At 35.7% G+C, this 19,939-nt stretch overlaps 2 protein-coding genes and 1 long non-coding RNA gene across 13 annotated transcripts in view; all 3 read left to right on the forward strand.

Moving 5' to 3' along the window:
• Positions 1–5,235, forward strand: part of osa (trithorax group protein osa) — a 197,107-nt gene extending 191,872 nt beyond the window's left edge. For all 11 annotated transcript variants that reach the window (XM_075290824.1, XM_075290832.1, XM_075290829.1 and 8 more), the window contains one exon: positions 928–5,235. In XM_075290824.1, the coding sequence (XP_075146939.1) occupies positions 928–4,994 (4,067 nt within the window). In that variant the 3' untranslated portion in view covers positions 4,995–5,235. The remainder of the gene's footprint in view (positions 1–927) is intronic.
• LOC142221212 (uncharacterized) lies at positions 5,001–9,857 on the forward strand. The gene has a single exon (XM_075290837.1). It carries the CDS (start codon positions 5,001–5,003, stop codon positions 5,697–5,699), a length of 699 nt encoding a protein of 232 aa, XP_075146952.1. The 3' UTR covers positions 5,700–9,857.
• A 2,262-nt stretch (positions 9,858–12,119) lies between these two features.
• LOC142221214 (uncharacterized) lies at positions 12,120–12,756 on the forward strand. Its single transcript, XR_012717968.1, has 2 exons — positions 12,120–12,329; positions 12,385–12,756. It is a non-coding gene; the product is annotated as an uncharacterized LOC142221214 (long non-coding RNA).
• The last annotated feature ends 7,183 nt before the right edge of the window (positions 12,757–19,939 follow it).

The following is a 19,939-nucleotide window of genomic DNA, read 5'->3' on the forward strand; positions in this document are numbered from 1 at the left end:
TCGCCCCTTCCGACCGTGAGGGGCTCGTCCCCATGACGTAGGGACAGCGTACACACCTTGATCCGGACCAAGTGTTGCCAGATAATTATGCATCTGTTTCATTTTACTTCCTATAGAAATAAGAAGTAAATGAATTCATAATCGAAACGTAAATGCCTTAACTGAGTAAAATCATTAATTAGTGATTGGGCGTCCAAAATAGAATTAAGTGTGCGTTCCATTTGCACCCTAGTAATGCTATTGTATTGTAACAGTCTTAGGGTATGATCGACTATGCAGAAAATAAATTAAATTAAAATAAAGAGGACGTAGAAAATTCCCAAATTTAATGAAATGTAGAAAATGAAAATTTTATGGGAAATCCCCTAGTCCCCAACTCAAATATTTCGTCCCCATCGACAAAAATATATACCAAAATTTGGGGGGGGGGGAATCCCCAATACTGGCAACACTGACTTCTTCATTAAAATTTTTTCATTTTAAATGACCATGTAAATTTATTTACCATTGACTCGTATTATTTATTATTTTTTTTATATCAAGTGCATTGGATTGAACGCGTGGTCCCATTGATGGGAGTCGAACATGCAAACCATTATAGCATGTTGGCTTACTTTTCAAAGGGTGGGAAACCACTTTTTTTCTAAATAGTAAATATGTTACTTACGAATTTCTCTAGTCCTGAAATCTTTATGGCTTAAAAAAAAGAAAAAAAAAAACATAATTTCAACTCTATACGATATTCATTATGTGAACTCTTAAAGAACACTTCAAAAATTGTATTTATTTATTGAGCCCAAAAGTGACACATCCTGCTTTTATTATTGCATATCCATTATCTTCATTGTCTATATTTGTTAGTGAATGAACGAAAACTTATGGCGAATAGTGAAGTGATTTCAATTTTTGTTCTAATTACATTTTCAGGCGGCTGGCAAGGCGGCTCAAATCAATATCGCAACCAATATCCGTCTTCGCCATCGCCCCAGGGTTGGGGTGCAGCACCGCCGCGAACACAAGCTCCTCCTGGTAGTCAAATGGGACCATCGGGACAACAACAACCACCCCCGGCTCCAGGGGCAACACAATGGGATCAACATAGGTATCCACCTCAACAGCAACCACCACAGCCACAACAGCAACAACAGCCACCTTATCAACAGCCGGGACAACAGCAACCACCGCCACCACAATGGGCGCAAATGGGTGGAGCTAGCACGGGTGCACCTGGAGCACCACCAAGTGGTGCACCAGGATCTCCTTTAAGGCCACCAAGTGCTGGACAGCAGCAGCAACAACAACAAAGAATGCCAAATTCCGGTCCGGGAGGTACCATGGCAGGAGCTAATAGTGCTCCGCCGAGCGGACCTCTGCCTGGTCAACCAGGTGCTCCTCCAAACAGCGGTAGCACAGCGGGATCAATGCCAACAAATAGTATGGTGGGAGGAAAACCACCATTTTCGATGCCACCACCACAACAAGCCGGCGGTGTTGGTGCAAGCGTTCAGGGTGGTCCACCAGGTCCTGGTGGTATGATGCCTGGTATAAATCAGCAGAAACCTATGGGAAGTGTTGGTCCATCTGGAGCACCAATAATGCCCCCTCAAGGCCCAACACCACCACAACAACAGCAGCCGCCTCCTCAACAACCACAACAGCAACCGCAAGCACAGCCTATGACGCAGCAGCAGCAACCGCCCTCAACACAACAGCCACCACAACAACAAACCTTTGCGCCACCACCAGTGGGTCCAGGGCCTCCATTAATCAAGAAGGAAATCGTATTTCCGCCTGATAGTGTAGAATCCACAACACCCGTATTGTATAGGCGTAAACGCCTGACAAAAGCAGACGTATGTCCTGTAGATCCATGGCGTATATTTATGGCCATGCGCTCGGGCCAATTAACCGAATGCACTTGGGCTTTGGATGTTTTAAATGTGCTGTTGTTTGACGATTCCACAGTTCAATATTTCGGTCTAGCCCATTTGCCTGGTTTGTTGACTCTGTTGTTAGAACATTTCCAAAAGAATCTCGCAGAGATGTTTACCGACGAGGGTGGCGATGAGAAAAGCAAACAAAGGGGCGTCAATCGAAAGACGGCAAGTAAACGTAGTATGACCCATAATCGGAAGAGTCTTTGCGATACCACCATAGTTAAACAAGAAAATGTGGATGAAGATGCTCAGGCCCGCTTGCATGACAATACATTAGACGATGTTGTAGAGACGAACGTAGATACTGATGCCTATGATGGCTTCAGGGATGAATCGGATGAGGATGAAGGCATTGATCTTGGCCAAGTGAAGCAGTTGCCGAATCCGGAGGAACGAGTAGTGTTGCTAGCACATACCCCCAATTACACCATGATGTCTCGAAAAGGTTTACCAGTACGTATTCAGCCTGCGGAACAAGATATTTTCATCACTGATGGTGTAAAAGAGTGGGATTCCGAATTCAGTGGAAACTACGAAGAGACAGCGCCGATCGGTAGCAATGCCTGGACATATGGTTTTACGGATCGTGACATCAACAAGGGCATTATCGATGTGTTCAAATCAGAATTTGTAGACATTCCATTTGCCCGATTCATTAAGTCCAAAACTAAAAACACAAAACAGCATAAAAAATTGGTGGGTGATCTTAAAAACGAAGACGAAGAAATCAATGGTGGCGGCGATCAGTTGGCACCCAAACTAGAAAGCAAAGAAAGTGATAAAGAAATGGAAGACGACGAAGTCGAAGCAAGATTGCAACAAAACACGTTTAATAAGAAACGCAGGCTGTTCAATAATTCGGCGACCTCGTTAGGCAATGTGGGGCCGCAACAACAAGAAGCAACGGAAGCCAAGAAATCTAAACTGCAATGTGATGAACCTCGACTGGAAAAATCTGCTTTTGCAATACCTCCTGAAATTAAAAAGGACGATGATTTCAGAATTCAGCCTCCTACAACTTCAACAACGAACACCGATAGTGATTGTCGAGAGGTAGACATGGAATTGGAAACAATCACCACCAAAGAGTCCTCAGTTACAAAAGCCTTCGATCCCAAATCGACAGCAAGGGATCCGGCTTTAGTTTTACAACGACGCCGTTCCTCTTCATCGCTAGAAGACGAGTGCTATACCCGCGATGAGGCCAGCCTATATTTAGTCAACGAGAGCCAGGATTCATTGGCTCGCCGTTGTATATGCATTTCAAATATATTCCGCAATATGAGCTTTGTTCCCGGCAATGAATCCATATTGGCTAAATCACAGAGATTCCTTGCAGTCCTTGGTCGCTTACTGCTGCTCAACCACGAGCATTTGCCACGAACACCGAAGAATCGTAACTACGATCGAGGTACGGAAGAAGATACAGATTTCTCAGACTCGTGCAGTTCTCTGCAGGGAGAACGTGAATGGTGGTGGGAGTATCTAATAAGTATACGAGAGAACATGTTGGTGATTATGGCGAATATTGCGGGACACTTGGACTTGTCGCGTTACGAGGAGTTAATAGCCAGGCCTCTTATCGATGGTTTATTACATTGGGCAGTTTGTCCCAGTGCCCATGGCCAAGATCCTTTCCCTTCGTGTGGCCCTGCCTCTTCCCTATCACCCCAAAGACTTGCCCTGGAGGCTTTATGTAAGCTGTGTGTCACGGACAACAATGTGGATTTGGTAATAGCTACACCACCACATTCGAGGCTGGAAAAACTGTGTGCGGTTCTCACGCGGCACCTGTGTCGCAACGAAGACCAAGTGTTGCGAGAATTTTCCGTCAACCTCCTTCACTATTTAGCTGCCGCCGACAGTGCTATGGCGCGAACGGTAGCCCTACAATCACCTTGTATATCGTATTTGGTTGCATTTATAGAGCAGGCGGAGCAGACGGCACTAGGTGTTGCCAATCAGCATGGTATCAACTATTTGAGGGAAAATCCCGATTCCATGGGTACCAGTTTGGATATGCTGCGCAGAGCTGCCGGAACACTGCTACATTTAGCTAAACATCCCGACAATAGATCTCTGTTTATGCAACAGGAACAGCGCCTATTGGGTCTTGTCATGTCACACATTCTAGACCAACAGGTGGCTCTGATCATATCGCGGGTATTATTCCAAGTATCTCGAGGTCCTGGAGCTGCTGTTAATTCACTCGAATATCGCATGCAACAAAAACAATTGCAGCAAAAAATGCAGGAAAGAAAAATTCAAGCGGCAGAATCAAAAATGGATGAAATCCTGCAAGACAAAGACCGAATGCCCGAGTCCAAGCAGCAGTCGTCAGCAACAGCTGTTGCCTCATCTGCCGACTCTGTGAAATGTGAAGGCAATGAAATGGCTCCTTTAGAAGGTGCTGGTGGTGTGGCGGCAACCAACAGCAATGCCGTTAACTCGGAAAACTCTACAGCCATCAGCAGTAGTAATAACATCGAACATATGCCAAGTAAAAATCCATCTTCCTCCATGATCATTTCCGCCGATAGTGAAAATAGTAATAGTAGTTCTCAAATAACACCCACAGCCGCTTTCAACGATGTCAGCAACAGTAGTACAAATAGTAATAGTTGCGGCACGGCGGCCAGCAGTCTTAGTCAAAACAGCACAAACAGCTCCATGGGAAGTTGTAGCAATATGAGTACGACGGCTGCAATGCACCATCACCTGCACATCAACAACAACAATAATAGTAATAGTGGCGGCGGCGGCAACTCTTCATTGACGACGACTGAGCAATTGAAGAGTAATATGTTGGGTAGTTCAGCATCCTCGAATATTTCTTCTCCAATGGCCACAAATAGTAGTAACAATAGCGGCGGCGGTATTATTAGTAGTAATAGCTTGACGAACAACAACTCTTCATCGAGTAGTGGTTCGGCAGTTGTGTCACAGCCACAACAACAACAAATAGCTGCTCCACCACCACCACCTCCTCCTGCCACAACAGCGCCTCCATCTCAAGCTCCAACTGCGAATACCTCAACAACAGCAGCGGTTGCGTAGTATACAATGTTGCAAGCAGCTGAGAATGCAACAGCTGCAACAACAATGTTTGCTTATCACCACCAACAACAGCAGCAACAGCAACAGCTTAATCATCACCAGCATCAACATCTTCAGCCATCTGTTACCCAAATGTGGGCTCAGGCAATGCCACCACTTCCTCCAACATCAACAATATCCACACCATCTTTAAATCCTGTATCATCACAGGCTACAGATATGCGTATACTCAATGCCACAACTACCACTACAAGCCAACAGCCAACAGAAGAATCAGCAACATTTCAACAGCCTTTACCGCCACCAGTACACCAACATTACAATATACCTCCACCACCTTCAGTCTCTGTTTTACCACAAACACCAACAGCCCATCATGCACCACAACATCTTCATCCCCATCATCATGTCCATAGCCATCAACAGCAACAACAACAGCACCACCACCACCATCACCCCCCACCACAGCAACAACAACAGCAGCAGCAGCAACGTTTGGCGACATCCCAATATGATACACAAGCCTCTCAACATTTGCAACATGCACCACCTAATCTCACAACAACGGGTAACAACAGTCACCATCACCACCAGCCGCCAGTACCATCAGCAACAGCAGTAAGCCATCAAAATCATCAAATACTTCATCATCAACAGCCACAGCCGCCACAACAGCATGACTCAAGAGATCAGGTTAATTATTAAATTATTTTTTTTATCTCCTATAATCTCTCCCAACACAAAACTACCACCACAGTGTGCATAGCAAAATCAACAACATTTTCTACAAATATGTTTGAATATTTCAAACCTCCGTTTATTGCATTTTAATTTGTTAGTTCTACTTTTTGTTATAATTAATCATAACACATAATAAATTGATATTTTTGTTTATCAACATTGGAATATTTGAGAATAGTCATCAACGAACGACAAGAACGCAAAACCAAAGTCGAAAAGAATTGAGTGGAAGAAAATAATTGTGTTGTGGAAATAATTCAATATTATTGTGTTTGCAGAAATTGTTTGAAAAGCGATAGTCCTAGAAAAGAATTATGTGTGTGTTTTGGTGTAAATATGAAACAAAAGAAAAGTTTATTAGGTATATCACCAAATTCAATTTCAATTTTCTCCACCTTTTGAGGTGTATCCACAGATAATGAATATTTTTGTTTTTCTAATTTTCATTGAAAATTAATTTTATTATGTAAATATTTTAAAATATTCGATATTTTATGTTTTGGCATGTACTTTTTTTTACCTTAAAACTCAAATTCACACCAAATCTCTGACGTATGATGTTTATCAAGTTTCATGTACTCTTGGTTCTTTTCTTGCAATGTGCAATTGTCCGTTATTTAGTAAAATGATCTAACTTTTAATTTTATTTATATCCAAATGTGTCTGAACAGCTTAAAAATGAAACCTATCAAATGCGAGAGGTAGCTATACAGAGCATTAAATTTTAACGGAGCTCCTATCGAGAAGTATCCATCTTCGTTTTTTATTTTCGTATCGATTGTTCTTATTGACTCAACGTTATTGAATCAAAGAATTTAGTTGGTGTTAAATATAACCTTTTGAAACAATAGAAAATCTTCTGAAAATGGCAAGTCAATTTGTTTTTTTTGTTTGTTTTTAGTTCAACTGAAACCTTGAAGGATTTATTCACCTTAGAATCAAAGTTTGAACTTCCGTATTAATGTGTTCCAATGTCCATCCGCGAATTTCATTGTAGTAAATTGATATAAATTTCAATTTTTTGAATGTCTATAAAATCAATCACACATGTTTAAGAATGACCTTAAAATCGTGTTAAAATTAAATTTAGAAAGCAATAAAAACTATAGCAAAGCATAAGAAGATTTCTATAAACAATATGAAAATAAAAAATCATACAATTTCATTATGGTTATTACAAATCCGTCTTTTGTATCGAAATGATTTATTTGGTAGCCTATCGAAAATTGAAATTCGTTTCAATTTCCATCAAATTTAATTCCATCATCTTGACGTGGTAAATGCATATCTCGGTGAGCATTCATAAAGTTTATTAATTCGTAAAAATTCAAATTTGATAAAGATATTTAATTCTCATGGTGTTTTTCGATGTTAATTCCTGCTTTTCATTGTTGAGGAGATTTTTTTTGCTGTTTTAGATGCGTTTTCCACTGCTAATAATTTTTTTTGTGTGTAATTTATATGTCAATGACTTTCGTCCCTATTTCAGCTGATTTAATGCTATTTCAAAAAGTTGATTCGTTTTTCCGATTCTACTTCCAAATTTCTTTAAGTTTACGTTTGGCAATGCAGGAGAAACTTAAATATTGGCAATTCCCGTAATGCCAGCTAACGTAAGGTTAGGTAGGTTTCTTTGTTTCGTATATTTTCATATCTAATCACTCTAAAACAATTGTTGCAAACATAATTCTTATTTATTTTCTTTTTTTATAAAAAATATTTTGTTAAAATATATACCTGATCTTTTGTTCATAAAATTTATGTAAATATAAATAAATCCGTTAAAACACGGACAATGAACAAAAACACAAAATGATTAAATAAATCACAAGCAAACCCTATAAAGAATACCATTATAAAATAACAATATTAACGCAACGAATTTATCTCCCAAAATGTTGCTAATTTGACAAAAAGAATATTGAAAAAAAGTATACCATTACATATAGATTTTTTAAAAAAGATCTTTATTATGAAATTATAGATATTACTTTACAAAAACAAAAACAAAATACAAACAAACAATGACTATTACGATAAAAATTGAACAAGAAAAACAAAACAACGTAAAGGTTTAATTACTTAATTGCACATAATAAAGTTTAAAACAAAAAAGTTAATATTAAAAAAAAAACAAACAAAAACAAAGCATAACTGTATAGAAATCCCCCTTCCCCCATTCAATTTAATTATATATGTAAAGGTTATAATTTATAGAAATCTTAAAAGCAAATTATATATATACATATTTAATACGAAAACTATTAAAAAAAACATACAGATAAAAATCAATCAAGAACATACGCGCAACTGCAAGATATTCCTATAATAATAAAATTACAAAAACAAAAAAAAAAAAAACAACAAAATTAAATTGTAATGCTTTTTCTGTTAGAATCTGTAACATTAATTAATTATAATATGCGTAAAAAAATCCAAAATAAAAAAAAAAAAATAAGCAGCCATACTGCAAAAATAAAAAAATATATATAAAAGAAAAAGAAAAAAAGAAGAATTTGTAGTTTATGGTCGGTCATTATTAATTATTATTACTATTGATAACAAATTTATATATACATATATATAAATATTATTACTATTACTATAATTATAATTACCTATATTAATGAATGTGTCTGCACGTGTATAAATAATTAGTTTTATAAATACATAAATATATATAGGAAATAATATGCTACTCTCTTTTTTTATTATTTAATTTAATTAAACATTTTGTTTTCTTTTTTTTTTAATTTTATATTTAACGGCAGTATTTATTCTACATAATTTCTTAATTTTGTCTCCATTTCTTGTCTTACAAGAAATAATCCCTAAAGCAAAAACACACACACAAAAATCCATGATAAAGAAATTAGAAATAATTAATTTGTAAGACTTTCAAAAAGGACGAAGAAGGTTTAGGCGAGGAAAAGGCAAAGTGTTAAACGCACTTTTAATATTAATATAAACATAAGCATAAAATATGCAAAAGCAAGCAAATAACGTAAATGTCGAAATATGATATATGGAAGTATTTCCTACTTTTAATTGTATATTTTTTTTAACAAATTTTATTGGTCTTTTTTCTCATTATTTCCAAAGGTTTGTTTTACAATTTTTTTCTTTGAAAATACTTAGCTGTCTAATAAAATCAAATGAACGTTGAAAAACATCAAGAAAGGAAAAACAAACAAGAAATAAAACCAAGAATACACAGTTTTCTTCATCTTCAATGCCACCATACTACTACTTCCTTACCACACAGCATTGCATAAAACTACCCCACACTCTATATCACAAGATATACACATAAATGTAGCAGCAACAAATGATTGGTATTGAAGTATATAGAAATAGTTGCCGCGACGTCTAAGCGTTATACTACAAAATGATACATTTTCTATTAATTGAAACAATATAAAAAAGAGAACATGCAAAGATATACGAGAGTATATATACATAGAACACATTTTTTTAGCTTGTAACGTTACTAATACCATGAGGAGTGAAGTTTTTCACTTCACTTTAGTCGTCGTCGTCGTCGTACATAACAAACAACTCATTTGCGATATATATATATATATACATAAAGAAAAGAAAAATATATAAGAAAAACAAACAAATATAAATTGATGATTAAAGTAATAAAAACATAAGAAAACAAATACTTTAACAAAAAGAAATTGTTTAAGAAAAATGCAAGAGGAAAAACAAAAATAACACACGTGAAACAGTGAGAAAAATATAAAACTGATAAACGAAACAATTAAAAATCCATTTAAAAATTGCTTAGTTTTAAATATAAATAAAAAGAAAACAATATATACATATATCATAAATGAACAAAACAAAAAAAGAATACAAAATCGACAAAATAATATTCTTAGCTATAATGAAAATTCGTCATAAAAATACATAAAACCCACATCCCTTAGTCCCTTAAAAGAAAGAAAAAGAAAACAAAATACTTAGATACCCCCCATCCCTCTACATCTCCTCCTACTCTATATACATTTATTAACATTGTATAAAAAAAAAACAAACAAGATGAAAAATAATAATTGTAGTTTTAACTTTATATTTAAAAAATAATAATAAAAATTATAAAAAAAACATATGGTATTTAAACTTGTTTACTTTTGGTCTGTGGGTTCTAGGGAGGTTTTATGGCATAACCCCGCATTCGGGGGGTTAACGAGGGTCTGTAGTTTAATTTAAACAATTTATTGTGAAACTAAAGATATTCTGAGAAGTTCTGAGATGGCAAACGGACGATACAAAGAGAAACAATCAGAAACAAGACTGGGGGCTAATCACGGCATTCGATATCCAATTCATAATCGTATCGAAAAAATTGTCGATACGATTAAAAGTTTGGATCACGGGATTCGATCGAAATTTGATGCAATTTCTTAAGCGTTGCCAACAGCAAAAAACGAAGCAGAACAAAATGAAATGACAAAAATAATGTCGATTTCGATTGGGGAAAAAGGTGCAACATTCTCGAAATTGATAGCAAAATATGAAGGACACTGTGATAGATTTTGGATCCTGTATCTCTCACAATATTGGGAATTAAAAAAAAAAACTTTGGAATGACGCTATCATTTGGTCGAAAATGCAATAAGGAAAAAAGTAGGGTAACACCAAGGCAACATATTTTTTGCGAATCGAAAACGCCATAAGTTTTAGTTAACATGTTTTTGGAGGTTTCAAAGTAAAAAGTAAATTGTATTGCATTATATCTTATGGACCCATACATTCCTCCGAATTCCTTCCTAATTGGAGGATGAGATGAATATAAAATAATTCGGCGACAAATAAGGAATAAAAGTGCACATTGTTATTGGTGTAGGTACATGGGTTTAAAATGGTGTGCACTGTTAGAAAGTCAACTTTTGCAGGCTCAATGGACGATTTCGGCTGACGAAGGAGGCGTTCAAATGGAAAATAATTTTTGGTGGCATATCAACGTCAATTCTATCACTTTACAATTGTCTGCCGTCTTACAATTTTTTGCGAGTGGAAGCCTTCATAATTCACTATTCTTACAAGGTGGTCCAGAAGCGTTATGTTGTCACGGAATGGTACGGTATTTGGTTGATCACAATCTCTTGGATATCGATCTAGCATGTGCCCTTTATGGTTCTTTGCCAAGCTAGGATGCTTACTCCCGAACTCGGCTATGACCAATTTTTAACTTTTTTAACTTTTATTGGAGTTGTATTAGTCCTAAATATTCAAAATATATTCATTATATGTAAATTTACTACAAATTAGCAACAATTCGAACTAAAACTAATATATTTACTATTCCTATATGGCGAAAACAATGTAAAAAACAAGTGAAAAATGTTTTACGATTGCAATTTACCAATCGAAAAAATTGTCGATCCAAAAAACTCGATATCGACTCCCGCGATCCGAAAAATTTAGATTTCGATCAAAAGTTCTCGATATCGAATGCCGTGATTAGCCCCCTGAGTTGCACTAACGGTATAATTTACACCTACTGGAACGAGTGGAACGAAGTCTCTCGAATAAAATATGCCAGAATGCCGGTATCGGAATTCCGGCCATTCAACCCATATACGTGCCTGTTCTGGTATACACGTGTATCGGTTTCGTGAGGTGTCAAACTTAAGAAGTGTAAGTGTACTACACTTTACATCGTCACAGACCTGAAAAATGTACACGAACATTTTTTCTGTGTGGGTCAAGTGTACACCTATCGCATGCAAAGTTAGAAGATTTTTAACACAAATAAATAACATATTTCGTCCAATCCTAAATATTCCCTGGGGATGTTTAGTGCATTGTTTATGATAGTAGCTGAGGAAGAGGAGCACGTCCAAAGGATAGAAATAATAAAACCAACATGAAGCCATCAAGCTTTCTTTTTCTGAGTTGCCCGAGGTGCACTAACGGTATAATTTACACCTACTGGAACGAGTGGAACGAAGTCTCTCGAATAAAATATTCAGGTGGTTCAGGTATCGGAATGCCGACCATTCAACCCATATACGTGCCTGTTCTGATACACACGCGTATCGGTTTCGTGAGGTGTCACACTTAAGAAGTGTTCTGGGCCCAAATCACCGCAGTCGAAATCGAGTACTTCGTCTTCGTAATGTAGTTTACGCGGATCACCGCAGTCGTTATCGAATTGTTTCTACTCGAAGTTGAGCACGATAGGTAGCATGCTGTCGAAAACGAAGTATGTAGTGATTTTTGAGCAGAAAAAAGGTAAACAAAAAGAAAAAAGTTGGTGAAAATGTAATTATTATTCCATTTTGGCAAAATACATTTAAGAAAATATAATCGTGTCTGTTCTGGTACACACATGTACAATTTTCGTGTGGTGTCACACTTAAAAGGTGTTCTGGGGGGTTACTCTGTATTGCGATGCGTAAGAAAAATTGTCGCGAATCTAGTAATTGGTACTCAGTAATTCGTTTTCGTATCTACCTTGCGCATCTAGTTTTCGCAAATCTGGCATCACCGCACTCTATAATGCGAAAGCGTATGTCAAACTCGTTCGTTGATCGCAAAAATCGTGCGCAAACAAAATAGCAATCGCAAAGTAACAAATATGTAAGTAAGCACAATTAAATTTTTATATTTGTATCTAAATTGTTTATTGTTTTAGGGAAAAACCAAAAAAGTTACAGACATAGCAACGTCAGTTCCAAACTTTGGTAGACTTTATGGTCTCTTCCGCAGTTACCTCAAATTGTATGTGCTTGGGACAAAGTATTCGTTCAATCACCTCGCAAACTTCTTGTAAGCAGCGCGACATAGATTGCTCTGATAGTCCTAAAAGATGGTCTTGGCCGATTTGTAGATAACCACCTTGTCCAAGCAATTTCAAAGCAGCGGCCACTTTTATTGGAGTTGGAATGGCTGTGGATTTATTTGGAACGACAAGGTCGTCTTTAATAGCGTTTAATACATACATAAACGCATCTTTATTAAGACGAAATCTATAAAAATGAAATATTCGAAAACGTTTGTCACATAATTTGAGTTTCCATTTTCTTACCCGTGGTCACTTAGGGAGAGTATATTTGGCCGATCTCGCAAAATTCTTCTTGTAATTCGTTCATGTTAATTTTCTTCAAACCATAACGCTATCGAATCCATAATTATTACTTTTTTGTTATAAACGATTAGCAAGTTTTAAAAGAACACGCACCGAACGGAAGATTGTTTAAAATGTTTTTATTTACAATTTTTTGACATTTCTTTTTATCATTTTCGTTATTGTTTACATTGTGCAGCCAGCGTTGTCATATTTTCGCTTTATTTTGCTAAAGCGTTACCATATTTTCAGTTTACTTTGCGAAAGCGTTTGCGCAAGTGATACAGAGTACCGAATTGTACTCTTAACGCATTTAACTATCGCATCGCATTTGCTTTCGTATCGCAATACAGAGTAACCCCCCTGGCCAACACTATACACCGTCATAGACCTGAAAAATGTACACGAACATTTCTTTTGTGTAGGCTTAGTGTACAGCCATCGTATGCAAAGTTAGAAGTTTTTATAACTAATAAATAACAGAATCTGAATCTTTAATATGTTTTTTATAAATATTTGCAAATTTTATTGAGAAAGTCACTTATATATGGCAGAAACCACGATTTTAAAAATCCATCTAAAATTTGAACCGAAATTTCCTCTGATTGGTGTATAAATTTTGGGGTTGTTTTAATCAGCTGATTTTCAGTGTGTTCGAAAGTATAATGTTGCCACAATTTTTAAAAGTTAAAAAAAAAGTTTTAAGCAAAATTATCTTTGATTTTTGTGAATACTAGCCGCTTTCCTAAACAAATCAAAGGTCTTTTTGAAAATATAAGGTAATTAAATTATAACTTTTACAAAATCAATGGGCTAAGAAAAGTGAATTTTACCAAATTTATTGCATGAAAAATATGGCATCTTCAATTCTGCAAAGAGTTCTTGGTGCACAAATCACTGAACAATTAAAAAAAACTAACGCCGCCAATATCTTTCTGCACATGGAGGCCGCCACGATAGAAAATTTGTTTGAAATATTATTGTAAATATTTAAGCTATACAAATGAGAAAAAACTTTAACAGAATAGTTAATTATGCTCACTATAATTAAATTTCCTTTAATGTATGGATGTTAAAAACTGTTTGACCAAAACCAAAATAAAAACTTCTCCGCCGTCAAAAACAAAAAAGAGAACGACCCGGCGATTGTTTGTTCATGAGTAACATTGAGGAGGGATAGAAAAAAACAAATCAAAACAGATTTGAAGCATCACGCAATTGTCGCCTTCTTATTTGTTCTCGATAAATTGCTCTTGTCCTTACATTATTCACTGCTAACAAAAATCCGGCAGGCATTTTATGGCTTTGAATTACGCACTTACTTTTAATTTTTTATGTTTATACCGGCAAAATATGTTTTGTGTATAATTTCTGTCTGCAAATAATATGGCTTGCAGAAAAAATCAGCTGTCACATTTTTCGATTAGAAGTCCGAAAAAAGTGTTCACACGTGTGACTCAGAACAACTAACTTTGTGTGTGGTGTGTAGAAAGTGTATAGTGTGGTGCACAATGCGGTGTGACCCAGAACAGGCATGAATATTACTTGCATTTAGGGAATCGGATCAAAGAAAGGAATGCTCAGTAGCCGCTTCAAAAAAACTTATTTTTTCAAGAACATATTTAAAAGCTTCTTTTGACATATGAAAACGTCTTTTAAATCTATGGATGTTAAAAACACAATTTACTCTTACTCTACTTCAGGCAATGCTAAAGGACTGCTTTTGTCACGAATATTTTTCCTTATAATTGCCACTTTGTACTCATCGTCTGAATCCGAAAACGAGAAAAAAAACACTTGGATTCATAATATATTTTTACACATATATTTTAACACACAAAAACAATATAAATATCTAAGAAATAACATAATTTGATAACAAAACATTATTTTGAAATTCTACTCTCTTTCAATTTCTTATTACCATATGTTTACAGCAATGTAAAAAAAGTAGTAGACAAAATAAATTACGATCGAATGCAGTGATCCAAAAATTTAATGCGATCGAAATGTTTCTCTATACGAAACAGAACTCGATGACGAATGCGGTGATTTGGCCCCTGTACTACACTTTACATCGTCACATAACTGAAAAATGTACACGAACATTTTTTCTGTGTGGGTCGGGTATACACCTATCGTATGCAAAGTTAGAAGATTTTTAAGACAAATAAATAACATATTTCTCCCAATCCTAAATATTCCCTGGGGGATGTTTAGTGCATTATTTATGATATTAGCTGAGGAAGAGGAGCATGTCCAAAGAATAGAAATAAGAAACCTATGTGAAGCCATCAAGCTTTCTTTTTCTGAGTTGCCTGAAACCTTGTAAGTATATACATACATGTACATGAGGCGGTTGTAACTTAATGATATGCTTTGCTTTGGAAGGTATCACAAATACTATAGAGTAATTAAGCCGACCTTCAGATACCTTCAGATTACTACAAAAAAGTATCGCATGAGTGCAATTTTTAGGTGCTATTACAAATTTTTACTGGAAGTCGTTCGTTTACACCATAAAGGTGAGTACTATGTTCGTTTTTTTTTTTCACCAAAACACTAAATTAAAAATACAAAAATATATATGAAGACTATTATATTTTTATCAAGTCTTATCAAATAATGGATGGAAAAGATCCAATGAATTGATTGATAATCATTTTATATTTCTAAATTAATTAATTAAGAAAAGTAACCGTGAAAAAAAGCTGGTTTTCAGCTTGAAAACTGAACATAGTACTCAGCTTAAGGTGAGTACTATGTTCGAGTTTTTCACCAAAACACTAAATTAAAAGTGCAAAACTATATATGAAGACGATAACATTTTTATCAAGTCTCTGCAAATTATGGATGGAAAAGATCCAAGGAATTGATTGCAAATAATTTTATATTTCTAAATTAGTTAATTAAAAAAAGTAACCGTGAAAACAAGCTGGTTTTCAGCTTGAAAACAGAACATAGTACTCAGCTATAGACAATAGATGTTATATAGATAGGCCATGGGTGTCAAACTAAGTTTGACAGTTCCGAAGATTAAGAATAAACGAGAAAAATAAGAGCACGCTTACAATCTCTTTCGTTTTCCTTTTTGTAGTTTGCCAATTTTACACAAAATTAGAACGTTTATGATGCACCAGAGGATTTATAAATAAATTAATACATTAAAAGTTCATATTTGAAAAAAAAAATTGTGACCAAAACCGCGAAAATACGAAATTTAATTTTGAGCACCATTGCTCTTTACGAACAACACAAAAGCAAATGCACGAAAATTAATGTTTGGGACTGACTCTTTACGAAAAAATCAAAACAAAATGTCAGAAAAAAAATTTTTGGAACTGACACATTTTTTTTAAAGAGACACATGGGATATCTATATAACATCTATTGTCTATGGTTTACACCAAAACGCCAGCAAAAGAGAGCCGGAGAGAGACTATATTTGACAGTTATGAGATAGAACTGGCAACGTATGCTATGCCAGCTGGTTATTGATAACAAACAAAGTACCAATACAATGTAACATACAAGTTCGGCAACTACGATTGGAAGTTATACAGGATTCGTTTTTTTGTTTTCATCGTTTTAGCAGCTGAAATTTTCAATGTGCAAATAGTTACTGGATACCTTCGGTGTACTTTTAAGCAAAGAGTGTAAAATACACTCTTACTCTCTTGCTAGTTTTTACTGGATATTTTTTACTGGAAAAGTACGCGAACAGACCTATTATGTAAAGCGCAGCAAACATTAACAATTATAACTTTTGGTGGCTCATAGAGTAGTATCATATACAGGCAACTGAATCGGCGTTTTAAAATGGTTCTTTCAACAATATTTCTTGCGGCTGCATGGTGTTTGTTAAATTTGTCCTTCAACGTATTATGGCCAGGATTTCTGTACGTCGTTAAAACATAGGGCTGTATAGTGGGCTAACAGCCAACAGTTTTTCGTTTGTCTACATAATTCGGCGAAAAGAAATGATTTCGGGCACCAGCTATTTTTATTTTTAGCCAGTAGTCTGAAAGGATGTACTATTCCATAGACGAAATGAATAAATTTTGCTAGCTCTAATCGCCCACTCAGGCCACATGCAAACCTATCATTTCCGCCCGTAGCCAATTAAATAAACCAAAGGACAAACAAAAAAAAGAAAAAAACAACTTTAAAACTACTTCACAAAACACAGATTCAATTCATGCGGGAGATAGATGGGAACCTCCAGCCGCCCAACTTTGCCATGGTCATGTGAACATCCCTTCATTTAACTTCAATTCAAGGGGGAGGTAGATGGGAACCTCCAGTCGCCCAACCCTACCATGGTTAAGTGGATATCTCCTTCATTTAACTTGACCCCTGAATCCCGCTCGCATCACAACACTTATCACACGTAAATCCCCCCACCAAATCTAATCTCAACACATCATTTGTTCGATATTAACATTCATAAATTAATCATATTTATTTATTAATAAAAAATACCCTTATACTAACACCTATCTTAGCCCGTTATAATTGCAATAGTTTCCTACAATCCTACAATATAAATTATTATGTCCCCTTTTATAATTTATTGCCACATTCAGATGCACAATTTTAATAAACAATTCCAAAAAACCCTTAAACACAATAAAACGATCAGGCCTGTTCCCAATTTCACAAAAGTTTGCGATTTGTATCGAAAATAAAATCGTGCGATTTATAATTGCTTGTTCCGGAAATCGCGCGAAAGCGTATGGAATTGAAAATCGCACACGATATGCGAATCGCAAAACTTCCCTTCAGTAGATTATTTAAAAATGAGTTCGCTCCAACATATACGCGATTATTACTTTACAAGTACATTATTTCAATATTTTATATTTTTGATTTACTGCCAAGACATATATCAATACAAGCTTTACAATATTTTTGAAAAAATTGATTAAATTATTTTGAATTCGCAGAGGCAAGTCACATCGAATTGAAATCGGAAAATTTTTGCGATGACCGGAACAAGTCTGATTGGAGAAATCACAAATTTTTTGCCATTACGATTATGAGAACAGGCCTGGATATATTTTTCCTTAAAGAAGACAATTAAACGAACGGTCAAGTAGACCCAATATTCAACAAAAAATGAAATATTTAATGAAGAACACTATCGAGATTTAAGACAATAAAACTCAGTATAAAAAATAGAACAGTAAAGCTTATTAACCGCAGCCTACCTTTATCCTATGACAAACGATAAACTAATGACGATGTTCTAATGAACAAAGGAAATATAAAATAAAACCAAAAAATAAATAAATACTTTTATCCAAATTAAATTTTCCAATTACTTCATTAATTTCTGAGATTCATTATTAGACGAAAGACTTAAGCAGCCAATCGTACTCTCTCTTCGGCTTTGTACTTGCGTGTGTATTAGTGTAATTTCAAATTTGGTTTCTTTTTGTATACGCATGTATGTGTAACAAATGATTTACAAGCAAAATCTTATTGCTGCTTTGAGGCGCCATTCCGGAGAACAAATTAGTTTTCCCCAGCTCTGGTTTTACTTTCAACCAATGCAGTTAATAGACTTCAATCAAACTAGGGCCGTCTTTCAATTCGATACATGCACGGCCGATTTCTTAAAATGGATCTACAATATGTCCTACCTTAGGAGCATCAACATTTAATTTCTGGCTACACTTTTAATATTTTAATTAATAATAATAATTTTAATATTTTAATTTAATTAAACAATCTGCTTCCATAAGGGGACAACGCAAGTTCTATTGTCGATACTTCTTAAAGGACTCTTTTTTTCCGTCTCTTCTGTGTTCCAACTCGGATAATATCCAACAATACGTCCAGGAGACATTTCCTATTATTCCAGAAAACCACAAATTACTTCACAATCCTCATCAGTCTTTCCTTTACTTTTCAAAACTTACTTGTACTTTTCGTTAGGACTTTCAAAATGCACAGAATCACTGAACTCAACGATACAACTATTCTCCTAAATTATAAATAAATTGTCCATTTGCACAAATTAGATATACTTTAAAATCCTCTAATAACTCGCTTATCTCCAACACCTCCTTTCCCTCACTCCACTTTTGTACATAGAACTTTCACTATCCTGAATTAAAATCATATTTATGTTATTTTATTTTTTTTATTTTGTGTTTTTTTTTTGTAAATAGTGTACATATCTTCTAGTTTAAGCCTTAATTATAAGAAAAATAGAAATAATGATATCCCGGGTTTTCCTCTCTTTTTAACGGGAAATTTTGAAAGGAATGATAGACGAAAGTCACATTGACGAAACTAGGTAATAAATGGGCTAAGTCTTACTTAGCGATTTAATTTGATAAATAAAATATGCATTTCTAGATTTTTTTTATATGCTAGAAGTATTTAAACTCCCAAAATTATATATTACAAATTTCAATGTAAAAATTAGTTCTTAAGAGACATGGGTAAATAAAATTTGAATTGAATAGAAATTGGAAGCAGGCCACTTTGGTGACAGCACGTGTACGAAGCAGTACAGAAGTGTAGAGTTGGAGGATAATATAACAGTGAAGTGACAATAATAAGTGTAATAGTGAAACCAAACCCCTCGGAGCGATCAATCCCCGAGCCGCGAATAGGTGAATCTTCACGCGTAAGGAATCGTGTATTAGTGACCTTTAAAGCCCTCTAGTAATCTATTGTCCTCCGAGCGTACTCCGTATTCTGTCCATATCTCACGTCTGCAGTGTTCTGTGTTCCGATCGCCGTCACAGCCACGTCAGTTCCCCCTGACGTTTTTTTGCTCCTGCTTCCGTTGCCATTACCTTGACACGTCAACTACGCATGTCTGCAGGGCTCTGTGTCCCGATCGCGGTCGCAGCCATGTCACTTTCTCGTATTCTAACTCACTGTATATCGACTTGTGTTCCGAACGCGGCCACATTCACGTTTTCCGATTTCTCGCAATCACCTCTGCTTGGACACAGTCACGTGACTACCACTCTCACAGTCACGTCCACGTAGCTTTGTGTTTCTGTGTGTACCATCATCACCTTCGTTGTCACGCCCAGCACGTGTTCCAAACTCGGTCACGGCAGCCTCCTTTCGGTCATGATTACGCCGTCCCACTGGTTAA

The sequence above is a fragment of the Haematobia irritans genome, chromosome 1 (assembly GCF_050003625.1).
Source record: "Haematobia irritans isolate KBUSLIRL chromosome 1, ASM5000362v1, whole genome shotgun sequence".
In the NCBI taxonomy this organism is placed as follows: Eukaryota; Metazoa; Arthropoda; class Insecta; order Diptera; family Muscidae; genus Haematobia; species Haematobia irritans.